This window comes from Petromyzon marinus, chromosome 9, assembly GCF_048934315.1.
Source record: "Petromyzon marinus isolate PM22_M1 ecotype Great Lakes invasive population chromosome 9, UKy_Petmar_22M1.pri1.0, whole genome shotgun sequence".
Taxonomy (NCBI): Eukaryota; Metazoa; Chordata; class Hyperoartia; order Petromyzontiformes; family Petromyzontidae; genus Petromyzon; species Petromyzon marinus.
The window spans coordinates 8,174,033-8,192,674 of NC_133675.1; the positions used below are offsets into that span (position 1 = coordinate 8,174,033).

Below are 18,642 nucleotides of genomic sequence, written 5' to 3' on the forward strand. Positions count from 1 at the left end.
TCCTGGGCACTGGATTTTTTTGCATTCAAACATGTTTTAATCCAATTAATCCATGTTTATACACATGGGAGGTAACCGGAGCACCCGGAGAAAACCCACACTTGCAAGGTGGCAAAAATCTTATCCCCGTACAGATGGAAACTGTTGGCAACTAATCCATTGCTGTACTGCCTTCTGGGAACACAGGGTAATAATGGACACCTCGATAACCATGGGAAGGGGTTTTCACAACATATGCGTGAGATCCACCAAACCTTGCCTCGACAGTTCTGGATTTACAGGCATGCGCCTCCACTGTGGGGAAACCTTCATCCAGCAGCGGACAGATTATGGCTCATGATGATAAAACTACCTTCATCCAGCAGCGGACAGATTATGGCTCATGATAAAACTACCAAGAACAGACTATTAAATTAAATGTATTTCTTCTTGTCCAATTGTGAAAACTGCCTTAAATATTAATTTCACATAATAGTGTACGTTGTAAAGTACGTTGTTAAAAAGGTACCCTAAAGCATACATGATGCAACTCACAGTGACACTGGATAACAGTTCACAGTTTAATACAAATTTTACACCAACGATAGGGTCATCTTAACACATTACATAAGTGTCTTTTTACAAGACTTAAGATTTTCAGATGAATTTGGCCCAACTACATTTCACAAAATACAACAATTATGCGGTCAATGTTAATACGGCTGAAGTTAACTAATCTGGATGTTCTTACACTAAAAAATCCGACAAAAAGATGGTAATCTTAGCAGGCGCCACGCAACAGCACGTATGGTAAAAATATAAATTAAGCAGGTAGGGTAAAAGATTTATTACATGAGAAAGTGTCAACGATTCATACTTACTGAACATGTTAACGATTGTTGTGCTTCCACGCTACAAAAATCCAGCTATTGTACAAAGCTTATGCGCTCGGAAACAATGACTTCAGAGTTTCCACCAACACACACACTAGGTCTGTGCTTCATATACTCACACGCTTGTTTATCACGAGCTTGCCCCTGAACACCAAGATAACCCCTTTCCATCCATATTATCCCGAGAGGGGATTTACTTGATGAAGCCACACACACACATCCTGAACATGCACTTCCTGCACATTCCCAAACTGAATATGAAGGCATGGGAAGTTATTCACGCAATGGCTACTGCCGCTGCATTGCACCGTCGTTATTCTAATGGAGCAAATTCCAATAATTTTCTTGTGGCTTTGATTTGCGTTTTAAAGAATGCTTGTTTGATGAAAATGTGGTTGCAGTTCTACTCTGCAGTATGGCTGGCGGCATGCTAGGTGGCAATGGTAAAGCGATTGTTTCAGTCAAGCTAATGCACTATAATGATGTCAGGATGCAATAATGCAGTTATCCTCCAACATGAGGAGAACATTCATGGAACAGTCAAATTACGGAAGTATGGGCATGCTCATAGACATACCGTCGTTACTTACTCGGTATGTTTTGAATTTTACCTGGAAAAAAAACACAGCATTTACAAAAGTGTATTTCCCATGTTCCACTGACGGGAAGCTGCTGTATTATAAAAATGTTTAAAGGTAAAATAGTAATGGTGCATCCTGGCAATTACTTACAGATGCAACCTGGCAATTAACTAACTATCGTCTACCCATTTATATTTCGGGACGGACAGAGGTGGGGGCATTTTAGGAATCTTCCCATTGTTTCAACTCCCCGTGTCGGGAGATAGACCAAACGACGAACTATAGATTGCCACGACAGCATCCCTTATATATTTTCAGTAATAATAATAAAAAAAGACAAAACCAATTAAGAAAGATTTACATGTGCACATATTGTCAAAAACAGTGCAGATCTATCACAGGCAGGATGTTAGCATCTGTAATAAAAACATGGCTTTGGCTTTCGCATGATGGCAGGTGCATTGATTGATGGCCTAGGCAGCTGAGCAGCTGAGCAGCTGTGCAGTGCGGGTCAAGCGCTTACTGGTGGAAGCGCCGATGTCTTTGGCATTGGTTGCGACAGGCTGGATGCAGCGCTGGCAGAGGCAGTCCTTCCCGTTGAAGGTCACGCGATCCCCGGCTGGGAAAGGGCACCTGAAAAACACAGCACCGAGTGTGGGCGATGTTCGACTCATTAGTGGATTGAGTAGATGTAATCGCATAAGACGGCCAATCTAATTACACACCACCATGGTTGAAAAAAAAACGATGAAAGGTTACAAAGCCGAGTGGGTTATAATGCATCTAATTTTTATTTCACTTATCTTTTTATACATATAAAAAATTCATTTCTATTTAGTTTTCCTTAAGGATAAACTAACACCAATTTTTAATTGGCTGTTACAATATAGGTGTACATATAGATCCAAACGTATTTTTTGTTATATTAGGTGAAAATGAGAAATGGTAATTTAAATCACAGTCCATGATTTGTACACCAGCTTCAACAATATAATCTGCAATAATAACACGAACCAGATGGTGGCAGACGAGCAGTGGTGAAAACCAAACTGTCATAGTATACAATTAATATTGTTAAAATGCACTTGAGAAAATTATGTGAACTAATTGTTATCAATATTTTCAGTTTCGTTGATGATGGTGTTTTTATTATTATTATTTATATAATACCGAATAGAACCAAAGAGTATGGATCCTTGCAGTCACGAAAGCTTCAAATCTAGACTATATATTTAACCCACACGCAAGGCCCTGCAAGTTGTTCATGTAAATGGATTCTATTACACACAAAGTGCTTGCCACAAAAGAACCACAATGCATTGCTAATTTCGTTAAGGAGCATAAACCATTACCCGGACTCCGGTCATCCTCACAGCGGCTTTTGGCTAACCATCAAACAAAAGATGGTCACTGCATCGCACACTTTTAGACGCACTTCTGCGGCCATCTGGAATGTTCTTCCTTCTGATATGAGGAAGCCACTGGAGCTATGCACTTTTAAATCAAAATTACAAACTCATTTCTTTAGAACTGCTTTTTTTGTTTAGTTTGTTGTCCTTCCTCCGCACCTCCAATTAGCACGGTTGGCTACGTACGTGTGAAATAAGTTCAACATAAATACGATCCACAAGCATGCACTTTCATGAATACAATATATGAAGCAAGTCTCATGAGTAACATTATACTCATGAAAATGCAATGTAAGAGGTCACCTGCCAATATTTTATTTACAGAGATATTTTGAATAGAACAGGATTTAAATTGTCTGTCTAAATAAAATATAGGCCGGGATTCCCGGTTATATTAACAACCGTACATATCAATCTTGATTTGAAGCTTTCGTGACTGCAGGAATCCATACTCTTTGGTTCTTTTGGTAAAGTCACGTAGGTAGAAATGAAATAAAACAAATCACGACGTTTCGATTGCAACACAAGCAATCCTCATCAAGTGAGACAATCACAGCAAAAAAACTGCTGAAGTGGGCGAGAGAGCTGCCGTGGCAAGAGGTTATATAGGCAAGAAAGGGGGAGGAGCAAGGGGGGAGCAGGGGCAGAGATAGGGAGGGGGGGGCTGCGCGAGCGCTAGGGGGAGAAGAAGTGCGGCACGGGGGGGGGGGGGGGAGTGGGCGGGGCTAGAAGTGGGAAGCTGCGTGTGGGACACGCATCACTTTCACATGTTTGCTGTATCCGTTCAACAAATTATTATGAGAAAGAAAATCTGTCTAAAGTAAAATATAAATCCATAATACATATTTTATTAAATTATTAATAATAAAGCCAGACTGCAAAACGACATACACAGTGCTGCATAAATAACTTTATGCCGCTTTTTTTCATGCTGGACTGTTAGATGAGTTATCTTTTTTTACAAAATGGTACAAAAATACTACTGAACATTTGCTTTCTTTAAAAGATATCTATTTTCAGAGAACAAATTACAGCATTATAACCTACGGAATGAGTGATAGTGCCGTGGTTAGCATGCTGCACTATGAACCCAGTGACTTGAGTTTTGATTCCTGGCCACAGAAAACATCAATTGCAAGTGACATCCCAACCGGTCCTGGTTGACACCCTTCACAAAGCCACACAGACCAGCGTGTGGTGAAGCATGGACAAGCAAACCCCAATGACCGACATGGCATAGGGAGGCGTTCATCCAGCAGTGGATTGACAAAGTGCTGTAAATTAATATTATCATCCTATGGAAGTAAAAATAACAAGTTATTTTTTAAACCAACATCTTAAAATGTGTGCAACCAATAAAGAAAAAAAAACTCGCGAGCATGAAAAGAGTTTCCAAAAAGTTGTTATGATCGTCTGCAAAAAAGTTTGCGTCTTGAAATGTTTCATTTTCTTTCCAGAAAAAACACAATTCTACGTGAAAAGTACAAACCGAAAATCAAAACAAAGAGCAAGAATAAATAAAGGGTGGGCCTTCAAAATAGGGCAGTGTAATGTTATCACTAGGAAGTGAGATCGTTGATCATAGCAGCCTGCTCCATTGTCAAGGAAATGCAATGGGGCCCATACATTAGCTTTCTGAGTGGTAATACTAAAGCTAACTATAAATAATGTATTACGATAACACGACACGTTGACAGTTCTGTTGTTCTCTTCCTGAAGTGTGGTTTTATTTTTCCCATTAGAAGTGGAAAAAATGTAAAGCTACATCAATTATGGAGCACTTATCAGTCTATATTAAAGGTATTAGTTATGCCAATTCAAAAAGCACAGGCTATTCCATCATCTCGTGTACAGCTTTTCCCCTTCAGGAGCATTAAAGCTCTTGTACCATTGGGCCAAAAATGGCTTATTGGTACCCTTCACGGTGGCATATGCTAGCAATTATTTATTTGGAGAATGTTATCTCTAGATCACAAATATGTATGATAGCAAGGTCACCATGGTGTTTCTATGGAAAATGTTTATTTAAGTAGGGCGCCAGTATGTTTGACAGAGAATATAATTTTAGGACAAAAAAACCCATCATATTAAACATCTACGAAGTATAAAAATAAATAGAAAACGTGTTTATAAAACAGATGGTGTGCTTACGAAGCTTTTTGCCCATGGTGAACACTCGTAGCATTCGCCACCCCAGGTGGTACCGACCAACCCACTAAGCTCATGGGCTAATGCAAGGCACGAGACTATGCGGTCAGGCCACCGAGCCGAAAGTCCACTCAAGCTCGAGGAGACTGTAAATATCTGATAACAAGGAGAGCGCACCGATGTGTATGGTGTGTCATGTCTAAATACATCTCTCACATGAAGACAACATATTCACAAGAAAAACAAAGCAAACATTGTTTGCCCTTGCACTACCGAATTGAAATTCACCAAATAAATAAAAAATGTACAGTGATTAATAGCAGTCAAATAAAATATTACAGCATGACACGAAATGACATCACCATACAAGTTGTAAGGAAGTTAAACAACTTTTGTTGCAAAATTATAGTGGAACATAAAAACCATTGTTTACAATGCGGTCATAAGGTGAAACCAACATGAGTTCAAAAGTGAGGTTGTAGTGTCTGTGTAATCAGCAATTTATTGTACCCTAGGTGGACATGCATTACTGCGTGGGAATTAAAAAAAAAATGGATGTCTTATTAGTCAAACACTTCCTTTGGTTATGGGAGGGGACCCAGAAAGGAAGAGGAAGGGAGTGTGGCGTTTACAATAAATATACTTACGAGACAGTAAAAAAAGTCACTGCTGTTTAAAAGCATTGCTGGCTGGACATTCTTGCATTATTTATCTAAATATACCTACATCTCTCACACGCTCTACTGCCGCCTTGTTTTCAGCCACCCACTGCAAGAGTTTCTCAAGCTCCAATCTTTTCAACTTCCCATGGTGCAGCTGCAGTTTTCCTAATTATCTATCTTTTTCCAATGAAGTTTAAAATAAGCCAAGAGTTTGCCAGGTGGCTCAGGAGCCAGAACTGAGCTGGCACCGTTGAGATCCTGGGATCGAATCGAGAGCAGAGAGTTTGCCAGGTGGCTCAGGAGTCAGAACTGAGCTGGCACCGTTGAGATCCTGGGATCGAATCGAGAGCAGATGCTGATTAATAAGATGGGTTGATGGTCTCAGCTTGGCCACATGTGAGGGTACAAAAAAAACATCGATAAAATGTGTTGTTACACTTAATTGTTTAAATTCCAACAGAGCTTTTAACATTTTACTTTGATTGACATGGGAATATTGAAGTCATGACCCAATTGTGGGCATTTTAAGCGACCTCGGTAATCTTCTTTGGTTCTTTCGGTAAAGTCACGTAGAATGAGAATAAAATAATAAATTGATAAAATAAAATAACACAATAATATTCTCACGACGTTTCGGCCACAACACAAGCGGCCTTCATCAGGTGAAGGGACGAGACTGTCTGGAGGACAGTGCTGGAGTGAAAGAGCCACGCTTGGCTTCACCTGATGAAGGCCGCTTGTGTTGTGGCCGAAACGTCGTGAGAATATTATTGTGTTATTTTATTTTATAAATTTATTATTTTATTCTCATTCTACGTGACTTTACCGAAAGAACCAAAGAAGATGAATCCTTGCAGTCACGAAAGCTTTAAATCGAAACGAGACCTCGGTAATAGTTATGTTGACGCCATCTCCTAAGGGGCATTCTGATGCAGTGGTGCACTGCAAGCTGTAGAGTTACAAATAAAAAAAGACTGTCTCATGACATAACACCATTACCAACATTGGAAGAAAATAGGAGAAAGTATTAACAAACTGGAACAAAACAGGCTGCAATCACAGAGAGCTGCACCACGGATTATGCAAACTGAAGATTGAGAAACACGGCAAAGTAGGATAAAGCTTGCCATACCATAGCACCCTACTACACACTTCTCCTGAGCCAACTTCTAGAAGTCAATGGAACATGCCGGGTAGCTTACCTGCACACAGCGCACACGAAGCACTGCGGGTGGTAGGTCTTGCCGAGGGCCGTCACCACCTCCCCCTCCACAAAGTCCCCGCAGCCTGTGCAGCGGGTACCGTGCTGCTGCTGGTAGTCATGTGTGCAGAGGTACTCGCCGCTCTTCATGAAGAAGCCATTCTGAGCCAAGTCGCACCCGCACACTGAAGTAACAAAGACAAAGATCCCCTCGATGTATGCATGTTGAACTTCTTTCGCACCATACGTAGCCAACCATGCTAATCGAAGGTGGAGGGGAGACAAACTAAACACAAAAAGCAGTTCCAAAGAAATTCGTTTTCAATTTAGATTTAAAACCTAAGACTAAATCTTGACTTAAAGCTTTTGTGACTGCAGGAATTCATATTCTTTGGGTCTTTCGGTCAAGTCACGTAGATAGGTTCAAATAAAATAACAAAAAACTACGACGTTTCGATCGCAACACAAGCGTTCGTCATCCTGATGACGAACTGATGGACCAAGTGCTGTTAGCGAGCACCTATGAAGGCTGGCCACTGTGGCCGACAAGGGGGTGGGTGGCCAGCATCACGCCTGGCTGCCTTTGTCTCCTCAGTGGCGAGGGTTTTTTTTTTTACACATCACATCAGCTACTCATTTAATGCCGAGTCGACCTAGGGGAGGTCCAGGGCCGGTTCAGATAATCGTCAACAATGTTTTCCGTGAGCGGGAATCAAACTCAGGTCGCCGGGCACATATCACAGCGCGCCAAGCGCTATACTACCGCTCCCCATACACTGAAGTAACACATACACTCATGGCAGCAGCAATGAGAAAACACGAATCATAAATTTACATCTTTGCAATTAATTACTGGATACTTACAATTCGAGTGAGTCTAGAGCCAAGTCGAACACACAGGTTATACACTGTTATTGCTTGTAGGTTTTTTTTTCTTTCTTGGAGAGGGCAATGGCTCAAAAATGTGAAATATTGTTTGTCAATTGAAACACATTCCTGCGGAGGGAGCTGGTAGGAACGTTGGGTTGCTCGGTCAATGGCCTGGGTCAACGGCGGCGTGGTGTATTCCGCAAATATGCCCGACTGTGAGGACGGGCACAAGCCAGCGTGAGTAGGTTAAACGTTGAGTTTTATAAGAGCACCACGGGGTGACCAGCCTCTCCCCACCCAGCCCCACCCCTCCCACCCCCACCCAGCTCCTCCCCACCCTCCCCAGCCCCTCCCCTCTCCACCCAGCCCCACCCCTCCCATTTTATCCGGGTGTCCGGATACACGTGGACAGACATCCACAGACATACACATTTCATCCCCTGCCTCCTGTGATAATCCCAGTTGGGCTTCCAGTCCACTACGTTTCCTTCCAGTAATGCCCACTAGGAGCGCATTTGTTATATATCCGGGTGTCCGGATACACGTGGACAGACATCCATAGACACACAATTAATCCCCTGCCTCCTGTGAATTAATCCCGGTTGGGCTTCCAGTCCACTACGTTTCCTACCAGTATAATAATTGGTCAATATATTTAATTACACACTCGCAAGTATGTGAATAGAAATACGCTAGTCTTATGAAATTAGATCAACATTCTTCCCACTGGATTTATATCACGAAAAAAATGCATCAGTAATGTTCCTCGGAACTGCTTGGAAAGTCAAAAAGATTAGCAAGAGCATCTGGATAGATGATAGCCAGGATTCAAGAGTACAATACCTGATGTATGTTGACCACTGACAAGTATTAAGAGAAGCCTCAATAAACCAGACTGCTCATGCAAAGCAAAGAGTCTAGCTGATTTAATAACTAACATCTGTTTCTTCAGACTGAAGCAACATGATCACCGCCATGCAGTGGAGCTCTGTTACAAGTGGCGGTGCAGGAAGTCAGCAACTTAGCTTCGATTTCCCTAAATGCCATCACAAGTTATCAGAACTCTATCTGATAATGTATTCTAACACATTCTCAGGTAGAAAAACACATGGTAGGGATTCAACACAAGACCTATTATAACTTTGAAAATAATAAAGAATGCTGGGTCTCTTTGCCAATGCGAATACTTAGCACAAATTACTTTCACTCCCATATGGGTGGTTGGTTAGTTTAAAAGTCAGAGCACTGAGCCAGCACAGCTTAAATCCTGGGCTTAAATTCAGGCAACATCCGTTGATTAAACGACATTTCAAGGGAAGCGAGTTGATTGTCTCAGCCAAGTCACCAATGACCAACAAAAAGTATCATTAATATCAGATTTTTCATACTAAATTTGGGTACATTACAGATCTCATTGTGAAAAGAGTGGTTTCACGATCATGAGACAAACACACATCTCATAGCAGTCTGTGTGGGGAAATGCACCCTCTGTAGTGTAAAGCTTAAAAGGCCACTGAAAGGATTTTCAAAAAAGGTTACGTGAACATATCTTACGATAATGTACTGCCAGCAACATTGGGAAAAAGACCAAAACATATTTGAGACTCTTTTTATTTGAAATCATGAAATAAATTAATTTTGAGCTGCATTTTTCCACTTGTTATTTCAAAAAGACAGTAACAAGGGATGCCTCACAGTTAACACCACACCTTGCATAAATTGTAATTAATGTTCTTGTTATTGCTAAAGGAAGCTACCACACACGAAAATTATATTCACCCATCCAACATGCAGCACATCTGATTTCCATTCCACTCACACTTTAGCTATTTCCATGATGCTGTCATGTCTGTTTCTGCCAAAAAAAATAATCTCACACGTGTACACGCTTTCTTGACCACCACAAACGAGGAGGAACAATCGGCACAAAGGCCGAACGTGCTATAACAGAGCAGTCTATTGTTCTGGCCAAGGCCAAGACTGGAGAGACAGGAAAGAGAGGACTTCCTGGCAACCACCGGTTCCAGAACAAATAAATGCAAACAAGCCAAACGATGGATATGCATACAATTCGGGGTTAAGGCTCTCTCTCATCTTCACAATGTGCCGCTCGATGTTTTTTTTCCTGTAATATCGCTGAGAGTGCCATACATCTGACTGACTTACACTATTGAGTGTACGGAATGTCAGTGATGTCTGGTTGATGTCATTCAACTTTCACCTTACATTTGGAGCTTTTATGCGTGACATAATCCGAGACCTTTAAGATCACTTAAGGCCTTTGTATTCACCTTCAATGGGCTTTAAGTATGGCTTTCCATGATGTAGAACTTGATTTTAGTAGTACATTTCTCTGCGTAATGTTCTTATTGCTCACTGTTTGCAAGGAAAAGGCCACATATTTAAACCATGCAACAGGCAGTTTTGCCACTGCAGACTAAAGGTTAGGACACACCACGATGCTACAATTCACACTTTCTTTAAAAATTCCAAGTAGAAAATGTTTCTTTCTGTCAACACAAATGTGGTTTCAACAACACTGTTTTTGTCTTTAGAAGTTTTCCATACTGAACTTCTGGAATGTCATAAAATAAATCGACCTTAGTTCCTTATTGCCATATGCAACCCTCAACAGGACAAGCAGATTGAGAAGCAAACAAACAAACAATATATTATTTGTTGGTATATCAGACAATTGGCCTTCCATATTTACATCAACCAGCATCATGTTTAAGCAAGCTACCTCTAAACTGGGGATGACGGGGGTCTCATCAAAAGCAATGCCAGACCTACCAAACAAATGCCCCTGGTTTACCAGATGTTATTGCTTCTAGCGCTTCCTCTAAATGACAGGGAATTGTCAACACAAAAACAGTGCCCAAAACTCATTATGCATTGTTGTGCAACATTCTGGCCAATAACATAAACTAATCAAACTCCATTCTTACTACTGGATGAGAGGATTACACTAACAGTTACTTGTCAAGATATGATTAGACTAGCCATTACACAAACACCATTTAGGGTTGGATTTGTTGACATCAAGTGCCACTGGCAGTAGATCATTGGACAACGATGTCCTAAAATAGTTATCCACCACTCAGTTTATAGTTTTGGCCTCAGTTTTGATTAGGCAATTAAAGGGTATGTGATGTTGAGTTTTTAAAAAATAATTAACTGGAGTATTATTTGCATGCCCACATGTGTAAAATGACATTACAAATGTTTCATATACAGAGATTTTGGAATGCAGAGGCATTCATTTAGTAAATTAAACATGAATCGTGGTATACAATAAAACAAGACATGTTTACTGAAAAAAGTTAAATAAACAGTAATTTATAAACCAGTAAACAAACACACTTTTGGCCGATGTGATTTTCCATTTGTGCTGCGGACAGCTCCAATCAAAGTAAAAGAGGCCAACATTGCCAATCCTACAAATAGACAGAGCTCCGGCTTGGAACACACCGACTCGAGCGAAAATACTTCCTGTCGTGCTGTCCTCTTGCCATCGTACATTTCACTTCACCGGCTATACGTGTCGTCCAAATGCACTGGTAGCATCTGCATTAGCAACACAGGGAATGTGTTGGTGGCCGGCAATGAAAAACGTTCCCGATTGGGCGTTGCCGAGGGCGAGTTGCCCCCGGAGCGGCCGTGTGGCCGCTTGCCATACCGCGGCGAACAGATGAGTGCCGGCGATCTCTCAAGTTACCACCTCTCCGCACATTGCTGGAGCTTTTTTTTAATTTTATTTCCAACAACACCTGCCCACATCAACCACAGCCTCACTTTCAGCCTTCTTGGCTTTGACATATGGCCACGTCACTATGCCTGTCTGTGCCATTGTTGCCTGTTCTTCTGTACGGATCACGTTGATGTTCTTGTTCTGTGTTGATGCACCATAAATCTCCCTTGTAAACTAGCTGGGTAACTGGCTAAATGGAAGAAACCATTCAGTATGCCAACTGATCACGTGAACGTCCCATTGATGTAACGATAGCAAGGACCGATTTGTATTGACTGTCTAAATGTCAGTATAACTTTTTTTCAAAGTTTATTCCAATTGTGCTCGAAAAACAATCTATTCAAGAATCTCACAGAGCAGCACATGCTGTGTGTGAGGGAATGTTGCTTTATTCTTCACATGATAGGGTGCACACTTTGTCATTATGCTCTGCAATTATATTGCATGACAGTCAAACTAATATTGTTAATTATTAGAGCTGGAATTCAGCGAAATGGAAGGCCAATCTAATTAAACGATGTTTTATTTTTGTGCAGCCAATGGTGACCAGGTGGAGACTATTAACTTGTTTATCTTGAAGCCGAGTTTTATCATGGGTCGTTGCCTGGATTAAAACCATGGTTGTCAGCAGTATCAGCTCAACACTTGGCTGTCCGAAGCACTAGGCCACCTCAAGTGACATTTTCAAAGATCTACGCGAAGGAAGGAAGCGATGGTGAGGTGTGGTGGTATCAGTGGCCTTGACCACGATGACCTCTAAGCGTTGTTAGTAAATGTATTCATGTCTTAATTAAGAGTAATGTTACGTACTAACCTTTCTAATTGCGCATCCAAAAGATTTACAGCACTGCCCCACATCACTGTATGACATTTCATTGTGTGGGACACTAAAACCATGAAAGCGTACGAGGCAGTAATCACAGACAACCATTGTGGTGGTTGCTAAGCAGGAAAAAAATGAATGTGTAAAACTTTCAATGTTGTTTACCAATCTCATATGCATTCACTCCCATTTAATGATTGGCCTGAAGCTGCTCGCAGGATGTTGTGCGTTTCACATTTCAAATGATTACTTGTCAAGGGTTGCTCTAAGACACAGTGTGATGTGTTCTCCAAAAGCCACACCTTGCATTAAACAAGTGATGTCACCAAGAGATGGCTATACCGACTATATGTTTGCAACATACATGGGTAAGGGTTATGATGGCTTACAACATTCACTGCTTGCTTACAACCAAATCACCCTAAATGTGCCGAATCTTCTCAGATCTCAGAGAAGCTAAGGTGGGATGAGTGCTTTAAATGAATTATTAGTGCATAACAAAAGTTTTGTAGCTATGAGGCAGTGGGCTGCGATATTGCTAGATGGGAATAAGCAATGGGTTTAGTCCATGTGCAGATTTAACTTTTTGCTTCTCTCTATGGATTGAATCTTTGCGGAAGTTTTTTTTAATTTGTAGATATGGATTTTCTCCAGGTATTCCAGTTTCCTTCCACGTCAAACATTGATGAATGGATTTACCCAACATCCCATCGTAGTGAGATCCTCCAGCGAAGCTTTCGTGGTTATATAAATCACTACGGCCAATGCCATCATTAATGAATGTTGGCATGAGAACAAACAGTACCATTTATTGCAGACATTTCTAGTACACTTGTTTAAATGCTAATGACTCAAGCAAAGGCGTACAATGTTACACCTATAACATAGTCACACTCATCTCACTACGCTCATCCCCAAGGAATCTGTGTTTCCAATAGTCTGGTAGGGTGAAGCATGGAAGTGTGAAATTCAATACCTATGTCTGAGCAAGTAGGGATTGGAACACTATGAAGCTATCTCTGTTCATTATTATTTGGGAACATTTCCTTCGGGACATGAAACGATTTGCCACCCCATCGTGATTTTATGAACTGGCACGATTCAAGGCTGCGATTCAATTCAGGGACAACTTCATCGCTCCTGACATTGCGCTGGATGTCATGGCTCTAGTGGCCGCAAGGGCCACATGAACCAATTGCATACAACGTATACATATAGAAAAGACAATTGTTACACACAATATATTTTGTGCATTTAAGGTTACAGCCCTTCTCAATATACTGCTGGATGAGGATCTCGCCACGCCGTGCCGGGTCATGGCGGCTGTTCACTCATTACACCAGTATGTGTTGATATATACCCGACCACGGCTATCACCATTGGCATGTGATATCTGAACCACCTTTCACCAACCCATAAACGCATGACCGACATGGCACGAGGAGGCCTTCATCCAACAGTGGATCGATAAAGGGTTGGGAATCATAATTGTAAACAATTGCTTTTTAATAAATTGGTGCATCGTTCGATGCCTAACGTCCTTTATACCAATAAAGGGAAACCCCTTGCTAAAGTGGTATGGCTATGATCTACAAATTCATATATAAAATCAATAACTGTATTATGATAGGGATATTCATCACTGCACATTAAATAAAAACGAATGCTTTAGCAGTGGTGCTGCGCCATTATCACCTTTGAATAATGAATAAGCAAAATAATGTACGCGCTTTGTCTTTCCACTGCTAGATGAAGGCCACACACTATTATCTGATAACAGAAAAAATATACAGTGTAAGTGGCTGTGTGGCACAATCGCCCATATTTAGGGGAAAGAAGGGCAGAGTCAATGGATGACTTGTAGTTGCAGATCGCACTCGACAGTGAGATGCCTCACATTACGTACCCACATGTTTTGGCAGTGTGATACTTGTCTTTGGCTTAAGTGTAAAAAAACACTCCTATGGCTTAAGTGCCAGGGTTATGCGGTTTAATCGAATAGACCCATACTTTCTAAATGACTCTAACTAAATGACAACCACTTGTTTATTGGTTTTACACATTTTACGATTCACCCCTCCCCGTGCCCCTTACTCCTGGTGATGTAATACAATGTCACAATATGGAATTACAATTCGGTTTAAATATATTTGTTTGCATTTGTAGTCAAATTTGGTTTTGGTTACTGTATTATCCAACATGTAACATTATACTCTCATTTACATATAATTTGTATACTTTGTAAATGCATCGATTCTTACATGCAAGATTTGATGCATGTGTAGTGACATTGGGGATGTCACTGTATGGTGCCGTCCCGGGAGGGTCGTGGCGTGCGATGTTTCTACGTCGCGGACAGCACCGGGTGGGTTGCTGTGTGAGGCCGGCTTTACTATAGCACGGTGTGCGATGCACCGTCATCGCGTACACCCCGCAGGCGGGTGTAGTACCAGCCCTAGCGGGGCTTGGTGAGCGCTGGGATAGCGCGGACACCGCGCATAGCGCGTGGTGCGGGCTCCCACCAGGGGGAGTGGGAGAGTGTCAGCCCAGGGGCAGGGTTGCCCCGGGCCATGGCACTCTGGTTGACCCCGTAGACACGTGATCCGGAGTGTCCACAGAGAGGCCCCCAGGTGGGAGGGCTAGGGGGTGATCACGTGTCCGGGGAGAGCTCTCGAGAGGGAGCTCGAACGCTCGAGAAGGCGGGCGGGGCCAGGGCGGAGCGGCCCCGACCCGTGGGAGGATATAAGGTGGGTCCCTGAGAGGGACCGGGGTCGCTTCGTTCTACAAGCTTGAAGCTCCACGTCTACAAACTGGAAGCTCTTCGTTCTACGAGGCATCAACACGTGGCCGGGACCCGAGTGAGGGTCCGACCCTTCGTAGCTGTAACTCCTCTGTATAGTGTAGTTAGCTGGGTGGTCACCACCCTAGGCTGTATCTGGTAAAGGGGCAATTACCCCTTTGTGTATTATGTGTTGATATAATAAATGTGTTGCCTCTAAAGAATAATGTCTGCGACTCAGCTGGACTCACTACACATGTATCATGAGCACAACTTGCGATTTTAAAAGGTTAAATTATACATTTTATTGTACAGTACTTCACAATAACTACTGATTTATAAATAAAATAAGCAGCCAACGAGTCTGTGATGTACAATTAAAACCTGAAATATGTTTTGAGTTTTCAGGAGTGTTATATAATCTCCATATATATAAAAGGCAAAGTTGTGAATGTGTCTGTTCAAAATGTTTAGCCTACTTCCTGACATGCAACAAACTTGAAATTTGCCATGTGGGTACTATCCAGACTGTACACCATGCAAAAATTATGAAAATACACTTTTTTGGGGGGGGGAGCTCAATAATGGATATACTTTTTGCACAGCAAGTGAGCTGTGACATCAAATCTATCGTGTGACCCACGCATGTGGAAGCGTAACGCATTGTAGTGTAGTGGTTAGCGCTACGCTGCGCTACGAACCCGGCGACCCGAGCTCGATTCCCGCTCGCGGCCACCACCGGTGACGATTATTTGAACCGGTCCTGGGCCTCCCCTAGGTCGACTCAGCCTCAAACGAGTAACTGGTGTGGTGTGTCAACATCGCCACTGGGGAGACAAAAGCGGCCGGGCGTGGTGCTGGCCACCCACCCCCTCGTGTGCCGTGCCGGCCTTCATAGGTGCTGCTCGCTAACAGCACTTGCCCCCTACAGGCTACACGGCGGATTTTGTCTTCATCTGTGTGTGTGGGGGGGGGACTGCGTAGCGATTCGCTCGCTGCGCTACGAACCCGGCGACCCGAGTTCGATTCCCGCTCACGGCCACCACCGGTGACGAGTATTTTAACCGGTCCTGGGCCTCCCCTACGTCGACTCAGCCTCAAAACGAGTAACTGCTGTGGTGTGTGAACATCGCCACTGGGGAGACAAAGGCGGCCGGGCGTGGTGGATCCAAGTCCCGAGCGAAGCCGGGTAGTACAGCTAGTTCATATATATACTGTACTGCAGTTCATTCAAAAACAACGAGTGCATTTTATACTCTGCGGCTTTTCCACAGAAATAATCGTATGTCAAAGTGAAGGTTGACACACGATGCTCCGAGAAGCATATCATGTTTTGTCATGTCCGTGCTTGTCCAGCCACGGCTGAGAACTTGGATTAATCCCATTGTTTGGTTCAAAGGTCCCAGCATTGAAAATGTAATGGGCTGGGTCTAAAGACTGGGCACGATTATTTATACCTCATAATGCGCCCTTTATGTGTGCGTGATGCGTACGTGTAGTCGCAGTAATAATAATACTTTGCACTTATAAGGTGCCTTTCACAAAGAGTCTCAAGGCGTCCTTTGTCGATCCATTGCTGGGTGAGATCATCCCATGGCTATGCAGGTCTTTTATTTGACCATCCTTCACCAAGATGGTCAGTGCACATGGTAGAGGTGGGGAGCATTGGTTTTTAGAGTACAATCATGGATTTGTTTTTTGCAACCTAACCTGCATCAGTGCAGCCCTATGACAACCTGTATGTGCATTGTGGCCACTTATCCAATCACTATCCAGGCCAAAACCTGACTAGCTTAAGAGACCTGACAAGGTCTGGTGCATTCTGATTGCTCTTATAACAGGTGTTTGTCTTCGAGGATCTTAAACAGCATTATTCAGTTGTGTTTCTTCAATGGGCACTGAACTATTACGGTGGTGTAATATTTTAGATAACATGAAAAACAATTGGCATAATGTAACACCGCCCACAGAATTTTACATTACATATTAGACAGCTGTTATGATACTCAAGTAAATACAAATTTGGTAGCACATTTCCAGGGCACTGCACCTCAATGAATATGCATATAATTATAGAGGATTAGAGCAGAGCTTCCAAATTCAGGATCAGCTATTAATAAATGCGTTTGCTGAGTAGAAAACATCCATCAACATGAATGTGCGTATTATTTAATCAATTACCATACCGAGCGCATGGTGGTAAGCTATCCAATACTTTCTCAGATAATGTTTGAGTTGGCAACAAGAGAAAGACAAATATTGTTGAAGGTAATGTCTCATGCAGTCCAACGTCGCATATGTGACCATCATATTCACCGTGACCAATTAACCACCCTCACTCAGTGCAGTACATGGTATTACTGTAATTTGCTATACGGTACTTCATCACATATCCAACCTTTTCACATACCCGCAGACACCTCCGTCCCCAGCAAGTTATATGTGGCAGGGTATTGCACAACAAACGCTTGTAAATTCTAAACATGGCAGTGGACAGGCAGTGACCTGAGGTATGGCACGGGCTCTCGTAAGTTCAAGACGCTGCATGGGGTGCATGCATGTGCTGCATTGGTCACATAGCAATGTGCACACCGACATGTCCCAGAGGTTCTGCATTGTGAACCATGTGTGCCGACATGCCGCTAAAAAGGGTGTGGCCAAACCCGATATATGCCCGCCGTATAACATCTGACCTGAAACACAACCCTTCACGCGCAGGCTCAAATCTGCCGGTGATGTTTCTGAAAACAAGTCCTCTTCGCTATATTGGATGACTGTAGTGTGAATTTTTTGAGTGCTGTGTAACCACACATGCATGACTGGATTAGGGTATAGTTCGCATATGGACCCCTTAGTTGACAAAGAATCTCTCTCTGTTGGGGGCATGATGCATCAGGAGTAGTTGAACAATAAGACCACCTGCACATGCCAGATTCGTGCCAAAGTGGAAGAACCACTTTTGAAATGTACAATGCACAGATGAATCATACAATTCTCAATGTGTACAGTTATTTTCCATGCCAATACGTCGTCATATTGTGACACTTAGGTCAGTGGATAGAAATGATGGAAGACTTAAAAATACCTAGAGTAATGGTCATCAAACCATGCATATTCGAATTACGTGCTAAAGTTATTGAGGCAGAAGTTGTGCCGCAGTGGTTAGCACAATGCACTATGAACCAAGCCACCAGCGGTAGATTTCCTGGACATGGTTAACAAGAGTGGTGAGTGATATCTGGGCAAGTCCTGCACTATGAACCAAGCCACTAGCGGTAGATTTCCTGGACATGGTTAACAAGAGTGGTGAGTGATATCTGGACAAGTCCTGCACTATGAACCAAGCCACTAGCGGTAGATTTCCTGGACATGGTTAACAAGAGTGGTGAGTGATATCTGGACAAGTCCTGCACTATGAACCAAGCCACTAGCGGTAGATTTCCTGGACATGGTTAACAAGAGTGGTGAGTGATATCTGGACAAGTCCTGCACTATGAACCAAGCCACTAGCGGTAGATTTCCTGGACATGGTTAACAAGAGTGGTG

General features: G+C 42.5%; 1 protein-coding gene across 17 annotated transcripts in view; it reads right to left on the reverse strand.

The window, feature by feature from the left end:
• The window catches only part of LOC116940596 (actin-binding LIM protein 1-like), a 99,914-nt gene that overhangs the window by 30,826 nt on the left and 50,446 nt on the right, over positions 1-18,642 (reverse strand). For 15 of the 17 annotated variants that reach the window (XM_032950622.2, XM_032950614.2, XM_032950616.2 and 12 more), the window contains 3 exons: positions 6,875-7,058; positions 1,977-2,086; positions 1,463-1,483 (listed from right to left, as the gene is read on the reverse strand). In XM_032950622.2, the coding sequence (XP_032806513.1) occupies positions 1,463-1,483; positions 1,977-2,086; positions 6,875-7,058 (315 nt within the window). The remainder of the gene's footprint in view (positions 1-1,462; positions 1,484-1,976; positions 2,087-6,874; positions 7,059-18,642) is intronic. The other 2 variants (XM_032950610.2, XM_032950613.2) reach the window with 1 other exon arrangement.